Genomic DNA, 11,215 nt, shown 5'->3' with positions numbered 1-11,215 from the left:
TTCCTTCCTTCCTTCCTTCCCAGGGTCTCTCTGTCACCCAGGCTGACGCACAATGGTGTCATCTCAGCTCACTGCAACCTCTGCCTCCTGGGTTCAGGCGATTCTCCAGCTTCAACCTCCCAAGTAGCTAAGATTACAGGCATGTGTCACTATGCCTGGCTAACTTTTTAATTTTTTGTAGAGATGGGGTTTCGCCATGTTGCCCAGGCTAGTCTGGAACTCCTGACCTCAAGTGATCGGCCTGCCTCAGCCTCCCAAAGTGCTGGGATTACAGGTGTGAGCCACTGAGCCTGGCCCCATTTCTGTTTTCTTGATGATTCTTTAGGTTTGGCCAAATTAGACTAGGGTCTAATCAGGAGTATATAATATAAACCATGCTCATGGAAGCATTGTGTACAACAGTAAAAAATTAGAAACAAATGCTCAACAATAGGGGATTAAATTAGGCATATATCTTGTTATATCCATATATTTGGATATTTTCTAGCTATTATAAATTGTGATGTAGATTAACATAGACATAAAAGGCTGCTTGCCTAAGAATATACAGTAAGATTTCATTTAACAATTAAAAATATCTCTATATAAATGTGGTTTAAAAACTCAGCATACTGCCTCACCTCAACCCTGTGAAGAAGACATTTTTATCCTGGTGCCTGTCCTGAAGTGTCCCGTGGCCTGGCCCACCCCTGTTATAGCAGTGTACTTTGTCTCCATAGGAGCCAAGGCCCATTACTCCGCAGAGATTGACCCTGTGACCTAGGAAGATGTTTTCCCTTCCCGGGACAAACTGCACACATCAGAAAAATACTGCCGATCAGGAGTACACAAAGACAATAGGGCTAGTGTCTCCCAAATTTATTGCAGGGAATAAACAAGATAACATATAACCAAATAACACATATGGAATTATGTAGCTCAAGGTAACTATAGATGCTGAAGGTAACTATAGATGCAGGCCAAGTCTGAAGAATCGTCAAGAAAACAGAAGTGATGGGGAGAGTGGGTCCTATGGGGGAGGATAGAACCTGCTAAGGTAAATCCTGGTCTTGCTTTACATCTCTTCCTTTAAATCAATGTAGACTTATTTCTCCAGAAATATCTCTCTGCTGTTGGTAGCCTGGGTGTGCAGTACAGAGGTTTTCCTTTCCATTGATGTCAAATGGGAGCTGACCTTGTCTCTAGCCTACAGATGGAAGTAAATCCCCAACTGGGGGGCTCCTGTGGGTTATCCCTCTGGGGTTAATTTCTATGCAGTGGTTTGCACTGGACTATAATCTCCTGAAGAACAAGGACAATATTTTGTCAACCTCAGTACCTTGGGCAGTATTTAATAAAATTAACAACACAAGTCTTCTGTAATATTAAAGCCTCCCTGCATCCTTTTCATGCTCCTTTCCTCTTTTTCACCTTTAAGGTGTTTGGAGTGCTCAAACTGCCTCATCCTGTTTTTTCCAAACTATTAAAACTGATCATTGAGAACTTTCCTCACCTCTGGGCCCTTATAAGTGCTGTTCTCTGTGCCTGGAGTGCGCTTCCCTCTGGTCTTTGTGTGCTGGCTCATTCTCAACTGTTAGTTCTCTACTCAAATGCTCTTTCCTTAGCGAGGCTTTTTGACCATGCTATCTAAAGAGGCATTTCCCAGTGACTTCTTATATCATTAGAGTTTTTAATTTCCCTCACAGAACTTATTCTAATCTACAGATGTTCTTTCTTTTACTATCTTTCTCTCTCTCATTGTGCCCTCTACATGACTCGCAACCTGTTTGTCTCTCCTTCTTTGTTCATTTTGTGTCTCCATGACTCAAGTGGTAACTCCACGAGGCAGAGACCTTACCTCGCTGGCCCAAAATTGTATCCATAACACCAGCTCGATATCTATTGAATGAATCCAGTGGAGGTAACTTACTCATTTCTCTAACTTTACTTTCCCTCTTCAACCCTTTCCTAGTTTAACATTAATCACACTTGCTGCTCAAAATTCTTTAATGTCTCCCCATGACCTCTTGCTGATGTGTCCAAATATTTAGATTTCACAGAGCAAATCTCAAAACACGTTTCTTGGGTTGCTCTTAGCTCACAGTACTTTTATTCTATCAAGTAAGAATATTTTTTAAAATGGCAAAGCCTCATGAGAATTAATGACAAGAATGCAGTGACTAACATTAACATGAAAATAAGAAGAAATACTCTCAAAAATTAATTTAGTTATATAAAATGCTTCCTGTTTTTCCTATTTCACCATGGATTAAGGAAAATTTTGCATTCCCACTCAGTATATTGGAATAAGTATTTCATGCAATAAAATAAAATCTCAAATCAATCTTACAAGGTCCTTTGTATTTATGCCCCTGCTTGCTTGTTTGCCTCAGTTCTTGCTCCTTTTCCTTCTGTCTTTATGCCCCAGATATAGTGAATTATTTAATTGTTTGAGGTTTTTTTATTATGCCATGTCTGTGCTTAACTTGGAGCCTTTGTCTATGTTGCTTCCTTGGCTGGAGAGCCTTTTTCTCTAACCTGCCTGGTTAATTTCCACAGGTCTTAGTTTCTGCATTGTCTGCTTTTTGAGGTCTACCATGACTCTTCTGGTCACATATAGGTTTTCTTCCTCTTTATTTCCTCATGGGTTACCTCATTTTTGCAATAGCCATGTGGGGTTGAAGTTGTTTATTTCTTGTCCCCTAATTAAACACAAACCCAGTGAAGAAAAAGACTGTGCCTTTTTACTGAAGTGCTGCTGTGTAATGTGCTAGATGTTGGATATTGTTATGGTCTGAATGTGTCCTCTAAAATTTAATTTAATCCCCAATGCAATACCATAAGATGTGGGCCCTTTAGCAGATGATTAGGTCATGAAGGCTGGGATTAAAGCCTTTATTGAAAGGGGTTTTACACCGAGTTTGGCCCCTTTTGCCCTTCCTTTTTTTCTACCATGTGAGGACACTGTGTTCATCCCCTCTGGAGAATGCAGCAACAAGGTGCTATCTTGGAAGCAGAGAGACCAGGCCCGCACCAAATACTAAAACTGCCGATGCCTTGATCTTGGACTTCCCAGCCTCCAGAATTGTGAGAAATAAATTTTATTGTTTATAAATTACCTAGCCTATGGCATTTTGTTAAAGTAACACAAATAAACTAAGAAAGATAACAATTAGGAAAAAGCATGAGAATTGTAGATTGTTTAGGTTTCCCTCTGCCACTGTAGGTGGGGATGAGAGTGCATCCTGCCCCTGGTGAAGTTCAAGGGGAAGAAGAGCAAATGGAATTGTGGGTGTCTTATGCTCTAAGCCTTCTGGAGAAAGACTCTTTTTTTCTTCTTGCTGATAGATTAATACTCTTGAGATAGCCAATGTAGGGTGGGGACCTAGGGCAAAGGGTGTTGTAGGAATCTGCGCTTGCACTGAAGGGGCACAAGGAGAGTTTGGGACTCAAGTTGACTAGTGAAAGAGACCAGACAGAAACTTGGGGGTTAATTTCCAAACTGCTATTAAGAGTTATACGTTTGTCTAGAACATCTTTTTTCATATACATCTCATATACTTTTAATATATTGAGGGCATTAGAAATAGGTAGCTGGAAAGGATTGAGCATTTTTAGGACTGAGGGTATGGTGGTTTTAAAACATCTGAAAATCTTTTGATATTCCTCTCACCAAGGGGTGGGTCTGTGTTTCCTCCCCTTGAATCTAGGCTGATCTTCGTGATGGGTTAATTTCTAAATAATTTAATCATATTTTAGAAGGAGTGTTTATAAAACATATGTTTTGATTTCTTAATCAATAACTCAGAATATATTTGAACTTCCTCTTAACAATTCAGGTTACCATAAACATCACTTACTTTGTCCTCTGTGACACTGCTCTGTGTTTTCTGCATGGCCATTTCTGATTTTTACAGAATGTGATTTTAAGATCTGCAATGATGTTGTTTTCCTCTGATTTTCTCTTTGAATTCTATGGGTTTTCTTTACATGACTTTTTTATCATCTTAGAATTCTCTCATGAATTTGAATAAAAGTCTTAATAAGTTTTTTAGGTAACTTCTTTTCCTCTGTGAGTTTCAACAAAGGAAACTATTTAATTTCAGTTTGAATTCAAAGCTATTTCTCCAACCTTCACATTTTGTGTCCTCCAAGTTGTTTTCTGCTTCTATTTCAGATACCAGTAAAGATGTCATCTGGCCAATTTGTGTGAAAATAGAGAATAATTCTCATCCAAACCACCAGTCTCTGGAAATAAGAAAAGCTCTGAGGGTCTCCAAAGTTACCAGAGAAAGGCTGAATTTTATGGTGATTGAGAATATTTCCAAGCTTATGAAGGAGAAGAAAAATATCATTAGTTTTTTCCAGGATAGAAAAGAGTAAAGCCTGTAACAAAAAAAAAGTGATACAGAGGATGGAATGATGAGACCCTTGAAATAAGCAAGGAAGGACCAGAAACTGGTAATGCTCACCCATGGAATTTCATTATGAAGCCGTGGCAAGGGCCAAGCTGACCTGGATTTGAAACCCATCTCTTCAACAATGTAGATTTTGACAACATATTTGATTTCTGTGAGCCTCTGTTTGTTATCTGCAAAAAAGGGAGACAAGAATGATTACGTTATTGGATTGTCATGAACATTAAATATGATAATGTCCAATCATTCAGCCAAGTTTCTAGCATATAGTACAGGTTCAAATATTATCTTTCTTTCCCACCAACCTCTTTTCCAGGAAAATGCAAAGCTACTCTTTAGCCAGATTCTAAAATGGGGATATTTATTTTGGGATTCATTAATACCCATCTTCCCCTTTTTTCATCCATTGGACATATTGAAATGAATGATTAATACTTATCACTTCATGATGTACACATTGTTTTGTTTCTTGTAGCCAGAATCTGGTCCTCAACTCTAACCAAAGTAAAGGAAACTAGAAGGATACATGCTTTTTCAGTCATTAATAGAAAGTTGTCCAGGTAAGTTTCTGATGGTGTATCGGTTAGAAATAATATTTAGCTATTCATAATAAAAAACTGAAAACAGTGGCTTGAATCAATGGAAGATTTTATTTTTCTCATAATACAGCTGAAAATAATGTGGTTGCCTTTATGATACCAAAGACCCAGGTTTCTTTTATCTCTCTGCCTAACATGCCTTGGTGAATGTTGGCTGCTTCATAGTCACATGATGGCTGACTTACTGTCTGTAACCTTCGGGTGTAAAGAAAGGAAGAGGTAAAGAGATAAAGGTACATCTCAGCTGATTCAATATCTCCTTCCCTTTGAAAACTCTCACAGAAACTGCCCTATAATTTCTACTGACATCTCAATGGCTAGATCAGTGCTGTATAACAAAACTTTCTGCAATGATAGAAATGTTCTATATCTGAACTATCCAAGATGTTAGCTACTAGCCACTTATGATTGTTTAGCATTTAAAATGTCACTTGTGGAACTGACAAAATTAACTTTTAATTTTACTTAATTTTAACAAATTTAAATTTAAATAGATACATGTGTCTAGTGGCTACCATAATAAATAGCGCAGGGCTAGATCTTAATCACATCACTACTCCATCTGCAAGAAAAGCTGGAAAATGAAGGTTTGGAGCTAAGCAGGTTGCTACCCTCCACAAAATTATATTTTTCTTAGTAAGGAAAAACAAACACAAATGAATATAGGCTGGGCAAATAACAGCCTCTGCAACCAAGGGATATTTGCTTGCTAATATTCCTTAAGCCCAGAGGAATAGAGTCCTAATGGGTTTATCATAGGCATGAAAAATGGTGTGTCTGGGAAGATATTATGTAGCTAAAAAGCAGAATCTTGGAGCTGGAGTTCAATTCAAATACTTTCTTTTTACGATGAGAAAACTGAGGCTCAGAGGGATGACCGAGAGACCTCATTAATAGAGCAAATAGGAAAATCTGCTCTGAAATAATATAGAGCTATTTAGTGGCCTTTATAACATCACTCATGATAAAATGTAAAATCTCAGAAAGAAAATGCCCTCTGCCTATGGTTTTTAAAATACAGGAAAGAAAAGCTGGAGAGATTTTGATGCCACCTATTGGTAGACAGAAGTATAAAGTGCCCTTTTGTAGCACAAATTGTTACCCGATGTCAGAGACACCACAGGTGGTATAGGGTTCCCATAAAAAGGAATGACAGACAGTGGAATATTTAATTTCTGCATCAGTTTGGAACATGTATGTTCATTTTCCCTTGACTCTTAGCATCTTAGAAGAAGTTTTTCTTAGAGTATTCCTTTCCGCTTTCCAGTAATATATCACACCTCAGGCATACACAGAAACACCAGAGGAAGATATATCAGTCAATTCTCAAAAATCACTTGAAATAGAAAAAAAAAAAAACCAAATTTTTGAGCTATAAATAGCCCTGGGGTGAAATCCAAGGTTCTTATATGATCCACAGCCTCAAAAATATATCCTGTTATTTACAACAGTTCCCTTGTGTAGTTCTTACAAAAGAAAAGAAAACGGAAATTCAATTTCAAAACAAAATGCTCACCCTGACTCATTCAGGGAAGGATCCAAGGTTTTTGATGCAGGGCACTGACTCTCTGCCTGTTTTTCCCCTTCATCATCTGCTCCCTTTAAAAAAATGGTATCAACTGCACTGGTAAGAATCTACATTTCTTCCCTTTTGTTCCCTGGCTTCATTCCAGCATTTCACTTGTCACACTGATGGGTGAGATGCCTTTCATACTGGCATAAGACACTGAGCGGATGCCTCCTCTTATCTTATCAAACAGAGACCCAGCGAGTGAATCTACCCAGAGCTGAAGCTTCCTTTGCAACTTGGGAACACCAGGGCCACAGTGACTTTGTGGCTTGGCTTTAGATAAATTTGACCATGGCTGTAGAACCCAGCAGCTCAGAATCCATTAAAAGGAGAGTTGGGAGGAGGTGAGTGATAGAGACAAGGGGATTTTGATGTTACAATTGTTGAGGGGACTGTGGCTGGCAGGCAACTTGCTGTGGAGGCAGTGATTGAAAACATGGATTATTAGCTGGTTACAAATCTTTATTTGTACAGATGAGCTGTTGATTTCATATAAGAGGTGGGAGTAAATTCTGCTTTATGTGCCCTGTAAAAAGCCTCTTTGAATTTACCTTCGGTGTCATGCCTTGAGAAAAAATTCCAAGTTTCTGGCATAAAGCTGCACATGTTTCCTGCACACTGGCGAGCAGGCAACTGTTTGTTTCTAATTAGGGAGCTGAAGCCTGCTGGCAAAGGAAACCATATTTGTCACAAGTTGTAGCATTGTGTTTAGTTTGTGTATCTATGCTTTTAACGTGTAGGGCCAAAGATAACTATGTTGTTTTTCTTTTTCCCTATGAGCGTTGACTCTATAACTTCTTCTCTATGGTCCGTGTGTTCACTCATTCTTAGCTGCCCCTTTAGAGACTGCTTCAATGAACAACCCCTATCCTCCCATTAACTAATTGTGTTCCCTGGTCTGGTCATTTTAACCACCCAAATCCTGGATTTATTTTTGTAGATAAAGTGAAACTTTCTTGGGCAGGTTGTTGTAAAAATTAAATGGGATGGTAAGTAGAGTGCCTAACAGATTGCCTAGAAATAGTACATGCTCAGCACATCTTAATTCCTTTTCTCTCACCTGTAATATAAGAAGTTTATGATGAATGGTCCCTAAGGTATTTACATTATTTTTAATTTTATAAATGTTTGTTCACTGCCTACTAGGTGGCAGACACCTTTCTAGGCATTGGGGTTATAATCATGAACAAGACAACAAAACAGACATATCACTCACCTTCATAGAAATTAAATTTTAGAGGATACAATTAACATGCAAAGAAATGCATAATGACTTTTCCTTCTTCTTCGTTCATCTTTGCAAGTTCAATCCAACTCAAACTTTGAGTTCATCTCTGAGGCTACCCCTTAACAAAACCTGGAAGTAATGTTTTTGGACTTAACATTTTCATATTTAGTAATCATACACTGGTTTTGCCTGCTTAGCATCCATCTCCTCTTTCCTGGTAGGAGGACCCTGAATATCCCTAGGAGAATTGTCCCTATGTCTCACTCTCAATGCGTGTAGATCAGGTGGGGTTCCATCCTGGCTCCAGGAGTGCTATAGAAGACATCACATGCTCCCAGACATTGTGGAAGTCCCGGCCTATTAGTGTAATTCCATATCCAAAGGTCACAATGATTGACTTATGTATAACCATGTGACCCAAGTTTTTGCAATCAAAGCAAATCCAAGGATTTATGTGGTAGTTTCAGTGTACAGAGAAGCTCCCTGAGGTCCTTTCCAGGGTTCATGTTTAGTGTTATCCTATTTCAGAAAGGCTTTAGAGGTGACTGAAGGAAGAAAAATGTTATTTGTATTCTGTCAGAATGTTGTCCCTTTGTTTATCAAAGATCTTTCTGACTACTTCTACAGAACAATTAAGAGGGAGTCCTGCTCCTTACCCTATTGTTTCTCTTTTTCTGGACTTTGAAATTGAGAGCTCTACAATTAGTGAAAAGATTTTGGCTGATATCACCTCCAACCTGAAGAGAGGCTTTGTTAGATATCCCCTTAATAGGGTGAGAAGGAAGACCTTCCATCTCCCCTCCATGTTAGATGTAACACACTCTATACCATCCCAATGTCAGAAAGAGACCGTCATTCACTTTACTTCATTAATTCCAAAGTCCAATTTGTGAGTCTGACAACACTAGTGTGCAGACAGAATTTAGTTGTCTAGTTTGTCTATGGTAGCAGACATAATCAGAAATAATGCCCTGTATTTGAATAAGTTCATTTGTCTGAATATGAATATGTTTGAAATAGGAAGGCCATACTTTCTCTCTAAAGTGCTTTATAACATGTGGAGGTGGTTATCTCTTACATGAGACAACATATTTTTATCTATCTTTAAGCATGGGTACTCCCTACGTATTTCTTTATCTTAGTTGTAAGGTAGATGTATTCAGAAACGCATCATGAGACGAAGAAAATACTCTTTGTCCACTAATTTACTCATGCATTACTTACTAAAAATAATTACCAGGCTCCTGCCATATGCCAGACACTTTTGTAGACACAAGAGGATACAGAGATGAGCAACACCTTTACCATTTTTGGTGACAGTTAAGCACCCATCTAAAAAGTTGTCTTTAGTGTGTGCCAAAAAGTGTAACTCTCATTCCCCCCACACCCCCGCCGCGATATGACCGCTCCACCCTAGAGTAGAGATGGAGACCAAGCACTTGAAGATCTAAATCCAGTGTCCCCAGGAGCCCAGTTGAGCCACAAAGCTGAGCAGAAAGCCCAGACTGTGGGCGCGGCAGGACCACGGAGAGCGCCGCCGCCAAGGCCTGGGCGGGGCCCTGAGCTCGGGTTCCCGGGGCAATGTTTGTCTCCGCCAGCAACCCCCAGGGGGCGCTCGCGCGGAGGTTTCGGAACTAGTCTCTTGCCGGGTTGCTGGGTGCATGGGTTTCGTCAGAAGGTGGAAATCTCTCTGTGAGAAGCTGCCATCTCCCCGTCACCCGCTCATCCCCGTGTCTTTCTGCCATCCTCCTTTCCTTCTTCCCTCGCTCCACTCCACTCCCTCCCTCTTTCTTCAGTACCCTCCTCTTTACTCTCTGAGTTAACTGAGAGCCGACCTGCCACCTCCAACATTTTCACCCTCTTCCCCCACCCCCATCACCGAGAATGGAGTCAGGGTTTCCGGAGAGACCAAACTCTGCTCTCAGCACCTTTCCCAGCCGCTGCTGCTAAACTGACCTCGGAGAACGAGAGGGGAAGGAGGTGCGACGCCCCTTACACCACTACGTAACTACACCACCAACCACCTCCACTTCAAAGTCGGATTTTGCATCCTGGGGGCGGGACAGACCTGGTCCCGGGCTGAATTCTCTCTGCACTCTTCGAGGTTGGCACACCCAGGTAAGGAAATGCCAACTCCTCATTCCTGTGTTTCTGGGGCGCTGCGATTGCAAAGTCTGTTGGGGCTGCTGTGTAGCAAGACCAACTTTTGAGATGCACTGCTTCTCGCTCACATTTGCTTGTTTGTCATTGCTGTTGTTGTTTTAAAAAGCAGCAGCAAGCAACGTCTTTAATCTGAAGGAACTTCCATCCCCTACCTCTCGCCTTCTGACATCCACCCAACTCGCCCAGGTGGGGTGGGGCGAATGGAGTTGGGGAGAAAGACCGCGGAGGGGAGGGGACAGCAGGGCGCGGGTGAGGAGCAGGTCAGGGAAGTCCCGAAGGCGGAAGAAGGGGTACCGTTTTCAAAATCGGGGAAGGGGAGGGGAAGGGAGTTCTGGCTGAAGTTGCAGCTTCTTCTCTGACAGTGAGAAAGCTGTGGGACATTGTAGTCTTTTCCAATGGCTTGACCTGGCTGCGGTTGGATTCAACCTCTCAACCTCCTCCCCCACAGTTCTTACAATGAGGTTCTAATAATGTTTAGTTGCCTCTGGGACTCTCAGTGTTAAAAACTAATGAATAGGCTTGCAAGTGCTTTGATTCAACCCAGTCCTTCAGCGCTTCCTCCTCTGTTGAATAAAATAGCCAGGGGGAAAGGGGGACGGCGGACGGGGGACGGGACTAGAGGGACCACTGAAACCAACCCACAGCTGAGTAAGTTCACGACCCCGCGTGGTATCACAGACACATGAGAACTGTTAGGGCTGAATCCAGTGGAGACAATTAGGAGGTGGTCCACGCCAAGTCAAGTGAGTGCTGATTATCATCCGGTGAGGAGCTGGCTAAACCCTGATGAAAAATGTTCCTCCTTTATCTTGGAGTAGGTGGGCTTTAAGACCCTATTTCCCATTCTATGTTCCAAATCTGACCGCGCCCCCGGGGCGCCCCAGGGCGCTTTGGCGGACTGGCTTTCAGCCCCAGAACCTGCCAGGCTCCAGGGAAAATTCACAGGCGGCAGAGATGATCCAAGGGGCGCAAACTTATGAAGGGCTTGATGTGGGGGGTTGGGAAGTGGAGGGGGGAAAGGTGAGCAGAGTAAAGAGAGGGCGGGCTGGGGAAGGGAGAGTGCTCTGGGAAGCTTTGCAAGAGAAATATCTGAGAACCTCTCCCTCCCTCTACACACATACACACACACACACTCACAGGATTTCAGTGACTTGTGGGAAAAGGCCCAGACTGTGGGCGCGGCAGGACCACGGAGAGCGCCGCCGCCAAGGCCTGGGCGGGGCCCTGAGCTCGGGTTCCCGGGGCAATGTTTGTCTCC

General features: G+C 41.7%; 1 protein-coding gene across 4 annotated transcripts in view; it reads left to right on the top strand.

Annotated features, from left to right (window-relative positions):
- The first annotated feature begins 4,156 nt into the window (after window positions 1-4,156).
- Window positions 4,157-11,215, top strand: part of CPNE4 (copine IV) — a 518,534-nt gene continuing 511,475 nt past the window's right edge. Inside the window, exons 1-3 of one of the 4 annotated variants that reach the window (XM_011977981.1) lie at window positions 4,157-4,957; window positions 6,757-6,910; window positions 9,035-9,912. Coding sequence is in view for 3 of the 4 variants with exons in the window: in XM_011977979.1 (XP_011833369.1) it covers window positions 6,858-6,910 (53 nt within the window). In the remaining variant the exon portion in view is untranslated. Of the gene's footprint in view, window positions 4,958-6,503; window positions 6,624-6,662; window positions 6,911-9,034; window positions 9,913-11,215 lie in introns of those variants that run through there. The other 3 variants (XM_011977979.1, XM_011977980.1, XM_011977978.1) reach the window with 3 other exon arrangements.

The sequence above is a fragment of the Mandrillus leucophaeus genome, unplaced genomic scaffold (genome assembly GCF_000951045.1).
Source record: "Mandrillus leucophaeus isolate KB7577 unplaced genomic scaffold, Mleu.le_1.0 Scaffold186, whole genome shotgun sequence".
Classification (NCBI taxonomy): Eukaryota; Metazoa; Chordata; class Mammalia; order Primates; family Cercopithecidae; genus Mandrillus; species Mandrillus leucophaeus.
Note: the sequence above shows the minus strand (reverse complement) of the source record. Positions and strands in the feature narration are given on the sequence as shown.